General features: G+C 40.0%; 1 protein-coding gene across 1 annotated transcript in view; it reads right to left on the bottom strand.

The window, feature by feature from the left end:
- NET1 (neuroepithelial cell transforming 1) overlaps nt 1-15,965 on the bottom strand; it is a 54,198-nt gene extending 38,233 nt beyond the window's left edge. Inside the window, exons 1-2 of the mRNA XM_079914590.1 lie at nt 15,711-15,965; nt 1,386-1,452 (exon numbers count right to left, since the gene is read on the bottom strand). Of these exons, the coding sequence (XP_079770716.1) occupies nt 1,386-1,452; nt 15,711-15,838 (195 nt within the window). The 5' untranslated portion in view covers nt 15,839-15,965. The remainder of the gene's footprint in view (nt 1-1,385; nt 1,453-15,710) is intronic.
- Nucleotides 15,966-19,733: the final 3,768 nt, after the last annotated feature.

Genomic DNA, 19,733 nt, shown 5'->3' with positions numbered 1-19,733 from the left:
TTAGTATTCCTTAATCAATCACATTCCAAAAGTTTTAATACATGAACCGTTAGATATTTCTTTTGTCACAGAGACCTCTACACAAGTGTTTTCCCAAGTGAGATGCATCTGTCCCAGACGATATGCAAGGTAACTTTCCTGGAATACAGGAGGAAAATGTTAGAACTTCATTTTTATGTATTTCTTAATCCTTAAAAAATAAGCTTTACTAAAATTTAATACACAGATGATGAGCTCATCATCAACCACATTTAAAAATGTGAGTTAAAGATAATGGCAATCTTATCAAATCCATTTTAGAAGCCAGCCCCAAACTGAAATTATCCCGACTATTTGAAATATACATTTATGTCCACGATCATTAATCTCACCCTAAGTGAGTACTGAGCTTTGAAATATTAGCTAATAAAGTTGCTACATACCTAAAAATTATAAATAAATATATCAGGGGTAATGCTCAAAATATTTTTGCTGATAGTCTTGCAAAATCAAATTTGGAGACACTTCTCTACTAGTTTTTCTGTTTAAGTTTAGGTTCTTCAACTAGTAAGGGAAAGGGACCAAGATGAAAAAAGTTTGAAAGGAAAATGTGGAACTGCATTAAAATCAGGAGACTCTTACCATGAATGCTTTACTGACCACTTAATGTATGTAAATGCTATTATTCACAGAAATCTCGAACAGGAGTCCCCAACAGAAAAACAAATTAAATACAGCAGAACAGAATACAAATGAAATGGCACATCCTCAATACATGCACATACGTAAAGTTTGGCAAACTAGAGGCAGAATCGTTTTTGCTATTTCCCCCAAATAAGAAGAGATAAGAATCATGTTCTATTTGTACATATTTTATTTATATGAGTATTGTGAAGTAATGAGTATTTAATTATAAAATCCCCCAATTTTCTGGTGTCACTTTGCACAAGATTAGATGCCTCTGTAAAGTCTCATTCTAAAAATAATGGAGTCCCTCTATACTAAGATGACTAATAAAAGATTCATTCATTATATATATTATCTACAAGCATTTTTATATTTTTCAACCAAGAAAAAAGCTGTTAGAGTGTGTGCATAAAAATAGCCTCACGTTTCATTAATATAGTCTCTTAAGTTTAACACGGGTAGGGATGAGAGAAAGAATTGCATAGAGTTAAAGATGAATAGATCTGATACTTTTCAAAATATATTTTATATTTAATTGAAATAAAAATTTCTTTCAGTTTGTTAGCAGAAAAGAATTAAATTAGGCTGCCAAAGATGGTGATAGAAACTCTGTACTTCAAGGTTTTCAGAGGTATAGACAACTGAGCTGTACACCAGACTGAAACACAACCCAGGAATTAACTAATGTCTTGAAATAAAAAACCTAGGTGTCTACTCACCAAAGTGAAGTCCCAATGGGGGCCAGGTGTTAAAAATGTGAAGGAGCTACCTCTCTGAAGGGAATATCTGTTAACAGAAAATTCAAACAATAAATACACTGAGAGTAACTTCAGTAAAATAAAGCACTAGACAGATAAAAAGCTATCTTTTTCATAGTTTCAAAACTGTTCAAAGTAGCCTTATTAGTCATTCAATTGTAGAAATAAGAGGAAGGGTATGTAAAAAAGAAACCACAAAAAGTAAAAAATCAGGGTATAGGTTCTGGTCATTTTCAGAAACTTTACAAAAATGAAAGGAGCTTTATAAAATTAGTGAACAGATTAAGAGTATTTAAAGAAAATAATTCAAAACAAGCAGAGTTTATTCTAGGAACATACACATGGCTCAATAATATGAAATATATTTATACAATATACTGCACTAATAGGTTAAATAAAAACCAGTAAATGATGCAAAAATTACTTGATAAAATTCAGCATTCATGCTTAATATTTTAAAAATAAGAATAAAAGAATACTCTTAACATAATAAAACCTAAATGCATTTATTCTGTATTTCATGTTTAAATCTCTTCCATGTACTGATTTTTTTAAAAAAATTATGATTTAATAAACCAAATAAAAAGCTTTGAATAACTATATAGGAGACAAAGGTCTCAAGTAAGATTAAAATTTGACTAGGATTTTTTCCTTTACTACTAAGTGATACATTTTTATTCTGTGTCATCTTGTCATTCAATGTAAAGAAACAAAATAATCCTTATGACAAAAATCTGTCTTCACCTTTATAAAATATAAACCTCTATGTTTATAAAACAAAATGACAAAAATCTGTCTTCACCTTTATAAAATATAAACCTGTCTTCACCTTTATAAAATATAAACCTCTATGTTTATAAAACATGTAGAAAATCACGAAACATAGCTAGCACATGAAATAAATTTTATAAACTATACTTATGAGAAAAGCAAAGGCTATTTATTCAGAGCTTGCTACGGCAAGGGAGATGGCCACCATCACTTGCGTTTAGGCAGACTCAAAGGCAGGCTGAGCAATGAGAAAGCTTTACAGTGGAAAAAAGGGAAGGCTTCTGGTGTACCCTGACTGGCAGGGGGAAGCTGTAGGCAGGCTAACTAGGACTAGGGTATCCTATGTGATTTACTGGGTGCAGATTTGATTTGCTCTAGTTGGTTTTAAGTTGGAAGCAAGGACAAAAATTAGGGAAGCTGGCAGCTACTGATCAAGTCCTGGCCATCTGGGGCTGATTATTACAGAAATTACTGCACTTAGCTTCCTGCATTGTCAGGCCATTGTCCACTTGTATATTCTGTCTCTCACCCTTGACCCTCATAAGGGGTCTATAAGTTACAGAAAACCACAGATGGCCATTATTTCTACAAATATTTAGAAGCTTAAATCAAACACAAAAACTTTTATAGCTTTCTAAGCTAAATATAAAGCAGAAGTTTATTTGACAAGGAACACAAGTGAAAATGGCTACAAGGAGAAAGAGGATAGCAAAATGGCTTCACAGAAGAATTAATACTTAAGTAATACTAAAGCTGAATCAAAGAGAAATAGCAATTAGCAAAGCATACAAGAGCCAGGAAGGCTCTGTGGGGAAAGGGAATAGTACATGTTAAGGGGGAGTGAACTGAATTATATTCAGGAAACTGCAAGTAGTTCCTTATGTTTGAGTATCAAAAGAAATAAAAAAGGGCTAGATCATGATAAAAGGCCTCACATACAATCCTTAAAGAGTATGGACTTGATCTTGAATATGTACGGCAACTGTCAGCAATTGAGTTCTAAGAAAGAAGAAGGCTGGATTGGAAGAAGGCCACACTGGTCAGGAAGACAAGTTAAGAGGCAGTTCCAATATTGCTTACAACAGATGGTAAGGGGCAGAGGGGCAGCAGCAAGGTTAGAGAGGAAAAGCAGACCAGAGAGAGGGCTCAATGGCATAACTGGATGGAGAATTCTTTTCCTCCCTAGGCCTGTTCAGTTACTATTAAGGTTCCTGACATAGCGAAATAGGATGACACTAATAATAATTAGAAACAGTTGCACAAAGATCTTAAGTTTTTTTTTTTTTTTTTTGCGGTACGTGGGCCTCTCACTGTTGTGGCCTCTCCCGTTGCGGAGCACAGGCTCCGGACATGCAGGCTCAGCAGCCATGGCTCACGGGCCCAGCCGCTCCGCGGCATGTGGGATCTTCCCAGACCAGGGCACGAACCCGTGTCCCCTGCATCGGCAGACGGACTCTCAACCCCTGCACCACCAGGGAAGCCCCCAGATCTTAAGATATTTAAAGCAAACATTTCCTAAATAATTATTTGGAGCTCAAAAAAATTTTTGAGGGCCTCTTTAGTGGAGCAGAATAACCTAAGGAACTGATGATTTCTTGCCATTGCAGAAAAGTCAAGCAACAATGAAGAAAATAGCATGATTTTTGATAAAACACTAAGACATCAGCAATAAATTATAATTCACATGACTAAAGAATACATGGGGGGCTTCCCTGGTGGCGCAGTAGCTGAGAATCCGCCTGCCAATGCAGGGGACACGGATTCGAGCCCTGGTCCGGGAAGATACCACATGCCGCGGAGCAACTAAGCCTGTGTGCCACAACTACTGAGCGTGCGCTCTAGAGCCCGCGTGCCACAACTACTGAAGCCTGCGTGCCTAGAGCCCGTGCTCCGCAACGAGAAGCCACCGCAATGAGAAGCCCGCGCACTACAACGAAGAGTAGCCCCCGCCCGCTGCAACTAGAGAAGAGCCCGCACACAGCAACGAAGACCCAACGCAGCCAAAAATAAAAATAAACAAATAAAAAAAAAATAAAGAATACATGGATATGGTATTATAGTATACATAGATAATATCAATAATATTATAAGCAAATGCCAAAAGATTACAGGGAAAACAGGACCTTCATACCTTATGAGTCCACAGAGCACACTTTTTAAAAACACTCCTCTAGGTAAGTGCTATCATATACTACACAGTTAAAAAGAGCCCCAGTAGGGACTGGGTTGAGAAGCAACAATTATGATTTCCCAGATTATCTTTAATGTAATACAAATATTCATTACAAAGTAGTAATCATAGTGGCACTTAAAACAGTCAATAAACACTTCCTTTTGGATATAAGACAAGTATTAAGGAGAACACAAAACCAAAGCTATTCATTTCTTTATTCCCTAGAATTGTCCATACTGACCTCAGAATGAATCTGATGTTTGAAAGCTGGAAAGAATTAGCTGTTCGGAATTTTAAACAGGTCAACAAACTGGAAAAATATTTCCAATTGGATGGCAAGATTCTTTCCAGCACCAGTTGTAATCAGCTTTACAGTAATGCTATTTTTTCCTATTTCAGTAACAAGTACCTATTTATTTTGAAAACTCATGTAAAACAGGAACCCAAAAAACAAATTGTGCCCTGAAAGCATGGGAGTCAGTGCCGGCTTTCAAAAATCTTGGAAAGATATATAATCATTTTTTCACAGGGGTCAGACTCAAAATGTAATACAGCTATTTTAAATCCTTGTGGGAAAAATTTTTGATTTCATAAAACATTAAAAATGGCCTTTCTAGAAGATACCCAGTACAGTCCATTTAAAAGGGAGCTCAAAGGCTGAAATAAGAAGTGACAGTTCTTCATCTTTTCAAGAATTTTTGTCCAATCCTTTTTTTCATATATCCAAATAATTATAACATTTAAAGCATAAAATAAACTAATACCTAAAGGAACTAGCTTGGTATATTAATTGTGTTTCCTACTAACCCCATTGTGATTATTCCTTGGCCTCTAACACATTTCCTTTTGTATCACTTGGTGTGTTTTCAAACTATTATTTTTACACTAAACTAAATTTAGTCTAAACAAAGCGTAATTAAAATGGCAAAGTTGATGTTCAAAAGAAAATCATCCTGTTATTTCATTCTTAAACCGAATTGTATTTTCAGAGATTATGACTTGTGTCACTGTCCTCCTCTATCATGGCAGGTAATTAAGAGCTGAATTGGATTTATAATGGCAGATTTATAAATGGCAACATTTTCATAAAGTGTACCAGACAATATAAGTGACTATTCTAATTAAAAAGGAAAATAAACCACAAAAATATAAAGATACTGGCTTATAATAAGATAGGTATTTAAGGTTTTACAATGAAAATAACCAAAATGAGTTAGCAAAGTAATGTTTTTTAAAAAGCAAGCTAAATAGAAGGGCTAATGATAGGAGTATAGCAGAGTAGGTCACTGAAATTAGCAAAAAAGAAGACTTGAGGCATAGGGGCATTTGAAATATGACAAAGTATAACTGAAAAGTTTTTGGATGCCTCCAGATCTGTTAAGAAAAATTACTTCCTATGTGAAAACAAGAACACAGTATTACTGATATGCAGCTGTTGGGTGCAACTCAAACACATTTCTCAGCCTGATTACAAACAACTATACGTAACTCACAGATAGCTAAATTAAAAATGTAATCTGTAAATGCCAAAGGTACCATGAATGCATCAATCTTATAGAATGAATGGTGTAAACTATTCTTTATAGATAACATTTGTTGGTATTTAGGGTGCTGAACTACTCAGTGTCTCAAGTGCTTTGCAAATTAGACAAACAATGACAAAATTCACTTATCTGGGTTTAATATCTGAGGAAGCAGACATCTCCTACTGCTTTGACTGCTTAGCATCTTAAGGGATTGTCTCCTCTCCACTTCGGAAAGAGCCTGGTGGAGCTGATAATCATGTAGACTATCTCCTCTACCACACTGGGGTTTTCTCACCTGTATCTGAGAGTCCCAAGTAACAGATACATCTTGGAACATCTCTAGTCCAGAACACAGCTGAGCATCTAGAAACCAGCATGCACACACATTCCAGACATCACAACATCCTACACTAATACTCAAGACTAGCATTCAATGCCTTTGCGTTACGAATTTCTAATATACTTATCAGGTTGCCTTGCCCACAGCATCAGATTCAGGAGACAGGGTACAGGGGATAATGCCAGCAGCAAGTAATAGTGAGGGAAGAGAAAAATATCTAAAAGCTACTTCGTTAAAAATCTAGTAGCCTTTGGAAAACAGTTTGGCAATTCCTTAAAAGGTTAAACATAAGCTTACCATATGACTCAGCAATTCCAGTTCTAGGAATCTACCCAAGAGAAATGAAAACATATGTCCACACAAAGACTTGTATGTAAATGGTCACAGCAGCATTATCCATAATAGCGAAAACTGGAAACAATTCAAATCTCCAGCAACTGGTAAATGGAGTAACAAAATGTGGAATATTCATTTCATATAATGGAATACTATTTAGCAGTAAAATGGAATGAAATACTGATACATGTCATAATATGGACAAACTGCAAAACATGCAAATGCAAAAGATTATATATTGTATAATTCTATTTATAAGAGATGTCCAGAAATAGACATTTATAGACATGGAAAGCAGATTAGTGGCTGCCTAGGTCTGGGGGTAGGAGCAAGGACAAACTGCAAACAAACTTGAGGGAGTATTTGGGATGATGAATGTTCTAACAGTGAACTGTGTCTATAAATTTACTAATAATCACTGAACTGCACATTTACAATGGGTGAATGTTATGACATGTAAATTATATCTCAATAAAACTGTTAAAAAGTACAGTCATTTCAATGTGGGAGGAAACAGCCTTAGGAGCTAGGTGGGGGCATCCTTTTATTTTCAGCAACTAGTAATATAAATAGTAATAATAATGACAATCCAGGATTATCAAGGATTGGCTCAATTTGTGTTTATATGCCCTAATTTAGTTTTTTAAATGTTCTGAAAAATAGTCCATCCAAAAAGTTAAATTCCCTTAAAGGCAACAGGAATCCTCAGCTCTAAGTTAACAGAACAGCTAGCTTGGCTTAAGAATATACCTTTAACCCTGGATGTCCATTCTACAAATTCATCAGTTTCACTAGGAAAACAAAAGTCAAAGATCTAGCATTGTGCTGTTACCAACTATACTGTACCACCTCTACAAAAACTGACAACAGAGGTAATTGCTAAATATTCCTTGATAGAGGGTAAGTAAGTTATAGCTCTAGTGCTTCCTGCAGAAAACGAAAATAATGACACAAGATTTCTGGAGTATTTGCTGTGTCTAGGTACTATTCTAATGTTTTACTTGAATTACCTACCATAATTTTCACAACCTTATGAGACAGATACCATATGAAGTGAGATTTAAAGAGATTAATCACAGACTTATGAGACAGATACTAATAATGAGCTAGACACTATGAAGTGAGACTTAAAAGAGATTAAGTCCTCAAGAGCAAGAGTTTGAACCCAAGGAGCCTGACTGTAAAGCCTAAACTCTTTAAACGCTAATGTTTTATTTGGCTGTGGGTCACAGTCTCAAAGAGTGTACATTCCCAGAGAAAATAATTAGCTGAGTCAAAGCTGGGGCTAGAACAAACACAGTGTCAGGAAAACTGGGCCAGAAAAGCAAGCCGCCTTCTGAGCTATGGGCTGCGTGGTGGGGCCCAGGGCTGCCTGAGGACAAGACCCTGGCCTATTACTACCCAGAACAAAAAGAGAGGGACGGTGGCGCAGGGGTTAAGACTCCACGCTCCCAATGCAGGGGGCCTGGGTTAGATCCCTGGTCAGGGAACTAGATCCCACATGAATGCCACAACTAAGGAGCCCACCTGCCGCAACAAAGACCCTGTGCTAATTAATTAATTAAATGAAAAAAAATAATAAATAAATAAAATTTTTAAAAAACAAAAAAAATCAAAAAGAGAGGGACGGAAGAGGAAAAAGGAGCCAGAGGCCTGCCACATAAGAGGCAGCTGCACAGAAAGCTTACACCCCAGTGGATTCCAGATGTCTCCACTCTTTTCTCCCTAATTATCTTGCCCCTGCCATATCCTGTAGTAGTCATCACACACATTATGTTCAAAAAAATTTATTTACACGCAAATGTGTGTACACATGTACGTGTATACACACACACACACACACACACACACACACACGCTGCCTAGTTTCACTATGAATTCCTGACCACAAATTTCAAGTGATCCTCAGTTCTGCTCAGCAACGCTATTAGATTTCCCTTGTCATTTCCTCGCCTACCCTCTGAAATAACTATTTCAAACCTTTCTCTCTTTACTCTTCCAATACTCCTTCCCCACCCCACCTCACTAACAGCTTTGACTCTGCACCTTATTATATTATATCCTACATATTTACACTGTCCAGTCTACCAACCATAGACCTTTTCTTCTCTCTTGTTATAGTGGATAAGCTCTATTATTTAAGGCCAAGCCTTCCACTTGTACACTGGGTCATATCCTTGTTTCTCTACTCTTAAAAGCAGTCAGAGACAAAGAATAAGAATTAGATATTAAATATAAATGAATCAAGTGTAACGATACAAATTCCAGGAGAATATCCCTTCTGAATAAGGGAAAATGGCCAGTGTAATAAGGTTGTCTTGAGGAAAAGCAATTGTGTGATCAATCAGGTTGTGAACCAAATTAGCTTTGCAGAGAACAATATTTTTACTTGAGAGAATGACTAACAGATAAACTGTCATTTGGACTTGAGTATTTTGCGGACATTTATCTATAATGAAGTATTGCTGCTGCCAATGATAAAAATTTGAGCTTTCAAATGAAAATCAGAATTTTTTGAAAACTGTACCCATCACTATGAGCATGGCATCCTCCCAATACTTAAAAGCTTTCACATGAGATTGGTGGTACTATTAATAATTGTGATTTTCTGATAGCATGTAACAGTATGTATCAACCTTTAGAAGATTTGCTTAACTCCCTGTGCCAATATTTTCCAAATGACAAATGCATAATGTCACAAAATCAAGGATGGGTAAAATAGATCTATTCAAAGTTTTAACAGACCAATGGATTTTAATGTAACAGAGAATGAAAAATTCATTGCTATGGTTTCAGATTCTAAATTCCAGCCACCTGTTAAGAAACTACCACTTGTCAAGCTCTGGTATATTATCAAAGAATATCCTCAATTACCTGAAAAGCCTATTAAAGTACCCATGCCTTACTGAACTGAAAATCTATGTCAGGGCAGATTTTCTTTATCTACTAATATACTTCATTCTTTATATACTTCAACTTTATACATTGCAACACATTATATACAAGGCGATATAAGAATCCAGCCCTCCTCTGTTAAGCTAGATTATCAGTGATGTCAAACTTATAGAACTGCTGCCCTAGAGAAAACCTGCACAGATACACAGAGGAAATGTACCAAAAACAACAACAAAAAAGAAACTAAAAACCAAATATACTGTATACAATATACCAAATAAACTCCATCTGAATTATGAAAAGAGATTTTAAAAACTATTATAGCTAATGATATTTCATTGTATAAAAGTATAATGTATTTAATTTTCTCGTTTTTTCTAAACTTATTATAAAAATGTGTTGTGATATACTTCCTTGTACATACATCTACATATGCTATGCAACTGCTTTCTTAAGATAAATCCCTATAATTGCTTGGTTTAAATATACACCTTATTAAAATGTTGTTTTATCTACCAGATTTCGCTCCAATATACATGCAGTGAGAGTACCAGAAGGAAAGGAGAGAAAGGAGCAGAAAAAAATATTTGAAGAAATAATGGAGCAGCAGAGCGGTGACAGGAGGAGGCAGAGGAGGGAGACCTCTAGGGAGAGTCTGCCCGGCACCGTCCCCCTCGCCACAATGCCCGAGCTGCCGCCATGGCTGCTGCTGGAGGAGGAGCAGAACATGGCTCTACATTCAATATTTTGCAATAAACAATAATGGAAAAGAATCTGAAAAAGAATATATATGTATAACTGAATCACTTTGCTGTACACCAGAAACTAACACAACTTGTAAATCAACTATACTTCAATTAAAAAAAAAAAGACAACCCACAGAATAGGAGAACATATCTACCTGCAAACAATGTATCTGGTAAGGGACGTGTATCCAGAATAAAGAGTTCTTATATCTTAATAATAAAAAATATAAATAACCCAATTTTAAAAATGGGCAAAGGATGGCTCACTAAAATTGGCCACATGATTCTATTCATGTGAAATGTCCAGAAGAGGGAAATTCATAAAGACAGACAGTAGATTAGAGGTTGGGGTAAAGCAAGAAAGGAGTGTTGGGGAGGGGGATGAATAACTAAAGGGTATGGGTTTTCATTCTGAGGTGAAGAAAATGTTCTAAAATTGCCTGGTGATGGTTGCACACGTCTGTGAATCTATAGGACAACAATGAATTATACACCTCAAATGGGTGAAACTATAGTATGTGAACAATGTTTTTAAAAAAGGTGATATTTTCCTGTATGGTTTTTTTTTTTTTTTTTTTTTTGTGCTACGCGGGCCTCTCACTGTTGTGGCCTCTCCCGTTGCGGAGCACAGGCTCCAGACGCTCAGCGGCCATGGCTCACAGGACCGGCCGCTCCATGGCATGTGGGATCTTCCCGGACTGGGGCACGAACCCTGCATGGGCAGGCGGACTCTCAACCACTGCGTCACCAGGGAAGCCCATCCTGTATGTTTTTTGTCTTTCAAATCAGTGTATAGTGAGTTTGTCTAGAAAAAGTTATAATATTTACATTGTCATATACATCAATCTTTTTCATTACGATTTCTGGATCTGATGTTATGCTTAAACAGTTGTCTTGCCCCACTATTAACTGACACTATCTTGTCAAACTTCACATCTTCTTGTAGATGATCTTACATCCTCTCCCTCCAAGGTTCTTCTAACTTCATTACTCTCCTCATGCTGCCTTTGCCACCACCCTTTTCTCAGCTGACACCATTTCCAACCTCACACAAAAAATAGAACCCTGGTGGGAAAGCCCTCAAATTCCTGCTTACAACATACCCCATCCCCCAAACTTACCTAGCTCTTAGCCAGGCTAGATTCTCTACCCTTAATTTGGATTCCACCCTTTTCTGCCTTGCTGGTCACTTGTTTCATCATCTTTTCTCTCTTGTCTCTTCAACCTCTCCCTGTACTTGCTTATTCCCCACCGCCCCCACCCCATATCAAGTTTACCCCTTCTTAAGATTCTACCCCACAAGCTTGCGTTGCCTCCATTATTCTTTCTTGCTCTCCAGTTGCAGCGAGAGTTCTTCAAAGTGGAACCCACACTTAGTGTGTCAAGTCCTCCTATCTCATTGCCAGCCATCAGATTCAAACACTCATCTAGGCTACTGCAGATAGAGTTCCCACCAATTCATCATCTTCACTTGGGGATTTTTAACTTGGTATCCATAGTTGGGCTGCAAGGGTCCACAAATCTGAAATTTTATGTATATGAGCACTTTTTAGGGAACAGTTTTCCTAAGATTTACTGTCATGGCATACAAGGTCCCTTGATGATGCAACTCTTACTTCTTCAGTATAATCTCTCATCACTACCTCCTCTGGGTCTGAGTCCTCTCTCCTACACAACTAGCGTCAAGCCACAGTGAACTAGTTACGATACCTAGAACTCATCATGCTCATTTGCTTAAGGGCCTTTTAACATTTAACATCCTTCCCCCATATGATGTCACCCATTTACACCTACGGTCTAAACTGGTCCTCCAAGACTCAGGGATTACTACAGGGAATCATCTCCTGTCCTCTCCAGTCAGGGTAAGTTCTCCTTTTATTTGCATCTATGGCATCATATATATACAGCTATAGTAACTGTTGTCATACACTATTATAATTATTAACTTTCTTCCCTATATCATTATAAGTTCTTCCAGAATAAGGACAGTTTTTTCCATCTCCATACTCCTAGTGTCTAACGCTCACATATTTCCGGAACAAATCACACTGCATTCTCTTCTCAACCCACTACAAACATTCTAAATTCAATATTTTAACTGTTTCATGGAAACTATCCGAGGTCAATATGCTCTTCTCATTAGCAGATTTAATGGTCTTTTCATTCCTTATCTAACTAAACTTTCCAGTCCTTCCTTATAAGTCACATTTGACATAGTTTCCCATGTCCTTTCTCAAAATCCTTTCTTACATTTGGCGTCCTGGATCCTGAGCTCACTTGGCTCTTTCTTACCTCACCAGCTGTTCCTCTGAGCATCCTCATTACCCCGACCTTTAAATGTGGGGAGTGCCTCAGGGTTAAGTCCCCAATCTCTTCATTTTTTAAAAATAAATTTATTTATTAATTTATTTTTGGCCACGTTGGGTCTGCCTTGCAGTGCGTGGGCTTCTCATTGCGGTGGCTTCTCTTGTTGCGGAGCATGGGCACTAGGCGCGCGGGCTTCAGTAGTTGTGGCACGCTGGCTCTAGAGCGCAGGCTTAGTAATTGTAGTGCACGGACTTAGTTGCTCCGCGGCATGTGGGATCTTCCTGGACCAGGGCTCGAACCCGTGTCCCCTGCACCGGCAGGTGGATTCTTAACCACTGTGCCACCAGGGAAGCCCCCCAATCTCTTCTTTATTCAGACTCACTATCTAGATGACTTCGCAATGCTGTGATTTCAAGTCTGCTTGCTGACAACCCCCCGATTTATACCTGGTTACACAGATGCATTCACTTTATGAAATTTCACTGAGCCAAAAACATTTATGATTCATGCCCTCTTTCATTCGACTGTTACACTTCAATAAAGCATTTTTTTTAAAAAAAGAGAAAAAAGCAGAAAAAGAGAAAAGAAAAAGGAAAAAAGAAACTGGTGTGATGAACTCCTTAATAAGAGTCTCATAACATATCCCAAGGCAAACTCCCCAGGTCTTTCCTTTGTAGGAACATGGAAACCCATTCTTCTGGTGCTCAGACCAAAAACCTTGGAATCATTCTTCATTCCTCTATTTCTCTTAACTCCACATTTAATCCATCTGCAAATCCCGTCAGCTCTACTTTCAAAACACATCCCAAATATGAATATTTTCCACCACATCTACCACTCGGATGTTTCAACTGCAATGGCCTCTTAGCTGGTCTCTCGGATTCTATCCTTGCCACGTAACAAAGTGATCCTCTTAAAAGACAGATCACATAATTTCCTACTGCTTCCCAACCACGGATTCAAATTTAAAGTCCTTTTGGCAGTCAACCATATACTACCCGATCTGGCCCTAGTCATCTCTCCGACCTCATCATCTACCTTTCTGCCCTCTGTTTCACTCCACTCTAGGGACCCTGGCTTCTCTGCAGTCCTTGAACATACCATATAGATTCTACTTGCACTTACTGCCTTTCTCCCCAAATATTCACATGGCTTTGTTCCTTAATTTCTTCAGATCTCTGCTTAAACATCATCGCTATCATCAGAGAGGCTTTTCCTTGTGATGTTTTAAAAACAGCAACATGACCCTCTCCTTATCTCTATCCCCCTTAGTATGCCTCTTCACAGCAATGACCACCTGATATTTTATTATTTATTTCATTATTGTCTTTCCTCCCCAAGCAGACTTTAAGCTTCAGGAGAGCAGGGAGTTCATCTGTTCACCAGAATTCCCAGTATCTACAACAATGTCTGGCACTAGGTAGGTGCAATGAATTTAACACTGCCCCACTTGATGTTTTTGAAATTCTATGTTCATTTTCCCTTAACTAGGCTTTCCTGATTCTTTCCCGATTCTCCTATTTCTCAGTCTCAGAGATGATGACATCTCTCTCTCTGCTCTTTCACTTCTTCTTAAACTAGGCTGTAATCAGTATAAAAGTTTCAGGCAAGGGTTATCGTAAACTTCAAAATAAAAATCAGTATCTAATGAAAGATACTGTTCTCTCTGCATGATAACTTACAATGAGTTTATAAATGCCTTGTCCATGAAAGTAAGGTGTTTTCCTTTCTCTCAAAAAGGGATTGGCGGACCTCCCTGGTGGTGCAGTGGCTAGGAATCTGCCTGCCAGTGCAGGGGACACAGGTTCGATCCCTGGTCCGGGAAGATCCCACATGCCGCAGAGCAACTAAGCCTGTGTGCCACAACTACTGAGCCTGTGCTCTAGAGCCTGTGTGCCACAACTACTGAGCCTGTGCTCTAGAGCCCCTGAGCCACAACTACTGAGCCCATGCACCGCAACTAGTGAAGGCTACGCGCTCTAGGGCCCATGCTCCGCACAAAGAGAAGCCACCGCAGTGAGAGGTCCGTGCACCTCAATGAAGAGTAACCCCTGCTCGCTGCAACTAGAGAAAGCCTGCACGCAGCAACCAAGACCCAATGCAGCCAAAAATAAATTAATTAAATAAATTAAAAAAAAAAGGGATTGGCACATGCAGGCATGACTGGAATGTAAATTATGTAAGGAACTGTAGTTTATCTCAAGTAATAATGTGAAGTGGACCACAGTGCTTCTGAAAAGATGGAGCAGAGGTGGAATTATAGATAAAAATCAACAAATAACAGTTAACATTTGTTGAGAGCTCTCTGTGTATGGGGTTACACACATGACCTCACTGAATTTCACAACTTACAGGAAGTGGGTACTATTATAATCCCAGTTGACAGATGAGGACACAACTTCAGGGATGTAAGGTCCAACCGCCAGTCACTGGAAACCCACCCCCTGCAAAACCGTGAGGGGAAAGCCACGCCTTTAGCACTTTTTCACCCTCTCCTCTTGCAGACACAGCCTCTGAAACCCTCGGCTAGTGTCCTTCCTTTGTAGACACACGGGACAGAATGTGAAATGTGTCAACAGCTAAAAAGTCGGCGACCATCCTCTTTGCTCTCTTTACCCAGGAGGCTGGGGCCGTGAGCTGCGCTGAGCACCGACGTGGCCAAGGCTCCAAAGGAGAGACTCTGACCTCGGCAAAACTTTTCATATTAATGCTCGTTTTTAGGCTAAAAGTTTGCTGTCTGGTAGAAGTCCTCTGGCTCCAGGGACGATTCCCGTCCCCCGACCCCGCAGTTCCCCGGGGGCATTTAGGAACCTTCCCAATTCCGGCCCGAAACCTGATGGATGTTTAGAGGATCTCCAAGGCCACCTGAGGGAGGTGGGGAAGGAGACTGGAGGGAGGGGGAAAGGGAGAGGTAGGAAGGAGAGGAGTGAGAAAAGGAAATAAAGGACCAGGGAGAAGATGATAGGAAGAGGGGTAGGAGGGTGAGAGGAGGGGGACGAGGAGGAGGAAGGAAAAGAAGAGGGAGGAGAAGGAAAGGGGGGGAGAAGAGGGAGGGGGGAGAAGAGGGAGGGGGGAGAAGGGGGAGGAGAGTAGGCAGCCCGGCCCTCCCCTGCCCCTCCCCTCCTCCCACCCCCTCCCCAACCTCGGACCCAACGCTAGGGGTCCCCAGGCGCCGCCGCCCCCAGCGCTCACCTGCCATCTGGCCCCGGCCCGGGGGTGTCGGCCGAAGGCTCTGCGGCGCCGCCCGCGCTGAGTCCCGAGGCCCGGCGGCTTCGCCTCCGCGGCCGGCTCTGCTCCTGGGCCGCCAGCTCGGGCTCCATGGCGTGAAGGGGGCGGCGCGGTGGCCGGGTGCCCGGGAGGCCCGCTGGGAGCCGCACGGCGCCCGGCCGCTTCGGCCCGGAGAAGGGTTCCTGTCAGGAGGGCGCCGCCACCGCCGCCGCCGCCATCGCCATCTTCCGGGGTTTGAAAATGGCGGCCGCGCGGCGACCAGCCAATCAGGGGACGGCGTGCGGTTGCTAGGAAACGTGGAGTCCCGCCCCTCTCCTCCTACCTCCAGGCGCTTAACTTCATAGAAGCTAGAAGGGGAGGGCAGCCGAGGGGGTCACCCTGCTGAAAACGCGTGACCTGGGATTTAGTTCTGACTCCATTCCTAAATCCCCAAGACCCGATTAGTAGTTCACAGTTCATTAGGACTTTCACCACAAGCCAAGGCAAATTGGAAGCATTTTAGAACTTTCTTAGCATGTGGGGAGAGGTTGAAAGTAAAATGAGGTTTGCACACGCTGAATTATTCATGTGAGATAAATCCCCGGTCACCAAAGGTATTGGAAAAATGTGTTCTCAGGGCTCTCTCTAGGAAACCAGTAAATCTGATTATGAGACCTCCTGTCTCCAGAGCAGAAGAGTCCAAGTGCCTTCATCCTCTAATTATAAGAAGGCACTACAGCACGTAAAGGACCTTCTCAAATAAAAAAGAAAATTGTTAAATAGCACATTCTTTGGTTTAAAATACTGCTTTCTTTATGTCAAAGGCTTTAAAAATCACCTCCCCTTTCACACTCTGATTCCCTTTCTGGGAATCTATCCTAAGAAATAAAATTGTATATACATTGAAGGGTAGCAATATATGCCACCTTAAACATGCTGCTTTGGAAGGAGGATTATTTTTAGCTGCAGGCACTTGAAGAACACCAGGTGCAAGAAGGGCCTTCTGACCTCCCCCCTTCTTCATGAAAGCAGGAGATAAATCTCCCCTGTGATAGCGGCCCTCCCCATATCAGGAGGATGGGGGGAGTCAGAGACAGAATTCTCTACAAACAGAAATTGTTTAAATAACTCTTATCTTCCTTTGGTCTCCCCGTGTATTTTACTTACTCTTCCACAATTCCCTCTCATTGTCCAACCTCGTACATAAGCACTAAGGTTTTGCTCCTTCTTTGGGTTTTTATTTTCCTATGGAGGATCCTCTGTACATGTAAAAATCTGTTTGCTTTTCTCCTGTTAATTCAAATTCTGTCTTTTTTTTTTTTTTTTTTTTTGCGATACACGGGCCTCTCACTGTTGTGGCCTCTCCCGTTGCGGAGCACAGGCTCCGGACGCGCAGGCTCAGCGGCCATGGCTCACGGACCCAGCCGCTCTGCGGCATGTGGGATCTTCCCGGACCGGGGCACGAACCCGTGTCCCCTGAATCGGCAGGCGGACTCTCAACCACTGCGCCACCAGGGAAGCCCCTCATACATTCTTAATACAAGAGGAGGATTCTTTCTTAAAGACATTTGTTATTTTCAACCTAGGTATACGTCGCAAGCAGATTTGGATAAGCTTTAGAGAATTCATCGGTAGTTGTGCACAGACTTTATCACAGGGTGTTCAGGTAGGCCCATCACAGCTCCTCTGACACCAGAGAAGTGAAAAACTGAAAAGAGGCTGTGCTGCTTTAAGTGTCTCAGCCCTCAGGTAGAGTCACTTCCTGCCCTTTGATAAAGCTTACCTGGGCGGCTCCTCCTGTCAGTACCACTGGGCAGTGGGGCACCTGCAGATCAACATGGTAAGTGGCTTCTATGTTGCTGACAGTGTTGCTGTCAACAGTTGTAGCAAATTTTTTTCATCATGTGTGTCTCTCTTTTCCCCCACCAAACAATTCTTCATGGATTCCTGACACAAGAGAAGAAATTTTTAAAGAGGCATTTGTTTCTTTAAATATCTGTGTTTGGATCAGATTTGAATCTGCTCTGAATCTCATCTATTCATCTATAATTCTGCTGCTTTTAGGACAAGCTTTGTTGATTTGTAGTGGTTCACTGCCTTTAATGGAAGCACTGAGGCAAGATCCTCTCCTTCCTTTAGTTTTTACATTTGCTTTAGACTGAGTGTGCTGGTTTTTCTGTAGAAACCAGTGGCTTCGTTTTTAGTAATGCTTTCAGAGTTTCTGGGAACTTCAGACCCAGGTCACCGTTGCTGAGCTCATAAATGTGAGGCTGGGTGAAGGGCAGGGACCTCTATGTTGTCCTCTCTTGAGTCTAGTTCTTTGAGGACAATAATTAATACAGTTACTTACAATAATTCTGTTTGGGGACCACCTCTTATGATCCACTTTCCTTTCACTCTCGGTTTTTTATTTCTTTTTTTAATTGACGTAGAGTCGCTATACAATATTATGTGTTACAGGTGTGCTATATAGTGATTCACAATTTTCAAAGGTCATACTCCATTTGTAATTACTATAAAATACTGGCTCTATTCCCCATGTTGTACAATGTATCCTTGTCACTTATTCTATACCTAATAGTTTGTACCATTTAGTCCCCTACCCCTAAATTGCCCTCCCCCCTTCACTCTCCCCTCCGCTAACCACTAGTTTTTCTCTATATCTGTGAGTCTGCTTCTTTTTATTATATTCACTAGTTTCTTGTATGTTTTAGATTCCACATATAAGTGATATCATACATGTTTGTCTCTGTCTGACTTATTTCAATTTTTCAAGTCCATCCATGTTGCTGCAAATGGCAAAAATTTGTTCTGTTTTAATGGCTGAGCAATATTCCATTGTGTGTGTGTGTGTGTGTGTGTGTGTGTGTGTGTGTGTGTATACCACTTCTTATCCATTTATCTGTTGATGGACACTCAGGTGGCTTCCATGTCTTGACAATTGTAAATAATGCTGTTATGAACACTGGGGTTCATGTATCTTTTCGAATTAGTGTTTTTGTTTTTCTCAAATATATACCCAGGAGTGGAATTGCTGTTTCATATGACAGTTCTCTTTTTAGTTTTTTGAGAAACCTTCAAACTGTTTTCCACAGTGGCTGCACCAATTTATGTTTCCACCAACAGTGTTATTATCTCTTATGTTCCAGTCACAGTAATTTTTAGTCTTAGAATTTTTAATTCTTAAATGAAAGCAAGCATTCGAATTGCTTTTTCATCTTTGATCTTCTCACCCCATTGGACTTTCTCTCCAACATTTTAAGGATGTTTATTTTATATTGTTTTGCTCTTAAAAATTATGCCTTCCTACATCAGGGATCCTTGCAGTAATGGAAATGCTCTGTCTTGAGTGTATCAGTTTTGATATTCTGGGTGTGATCTTGCAAGATATTTCCACTGGAGGAAAACAGGTAAGGGATCCATGAGCTCTTTCTGCATTATTTCTTATAACCACACATGAATCTACAATTCATATTTATCTCAAAATAAAAAGGTAATTAAAAAACTGTGCTGTCCTAGTAATTCCCAATAAGCTTTAAAGCAGCATTTATGAATGTGCTGTGATATCACTACTGATATTCAGTGGGCATTTGACAGTCTTTATTTTATATAGTGACTAATATTTTAACAGATAGTTTGGAAAGGAGGAAAAGGCTAAGAATAAGGTGGAGATAGCCTTCTGTCCCCGGGACACAGTTATGAGATAAACTCAGCTGCTTCTCAAACCAGGATGGGCAAGATTGGTCCTTCTTGGGCCAAGTATTCCTGCCAAGTTCAAAAAGCTGTTTCCCTCCTATGTCTGTATCACTTGGGAGAACAGTCCCCATGAAGATCAGCAATTGTTTTTCATGTTGGCGATTATTTTTACTGTGAATATTAAGAGCAAGTACCCTGTGTGCATGACCTGTTGGACTGGGTGGAAAACAGCCGTGGAAGGATGTTGTGAGAGAAATCTACATGCAAGTGGTTTTAATGACGCAGAAACAAGGAATTCGCCGCCCCCCTCCA

Source organism: Stenella coeruleoalba, assembly GCF_951394435.1.
Source record: "Stenella coeruleoalba genome assembly, chromosome: 2".
Lineage (NCBI taxonomy): Eukaryota > Metazoa > Chordata > Mammalia > Artiodactyla > Delphinidae > Stenella > Stenella coeruleoalba.
The sequence above is the reverse complement of the archived record's forward strand: the minus strand, read 5'-3'. Positions and strand labels throughout refer to the sequence as shown.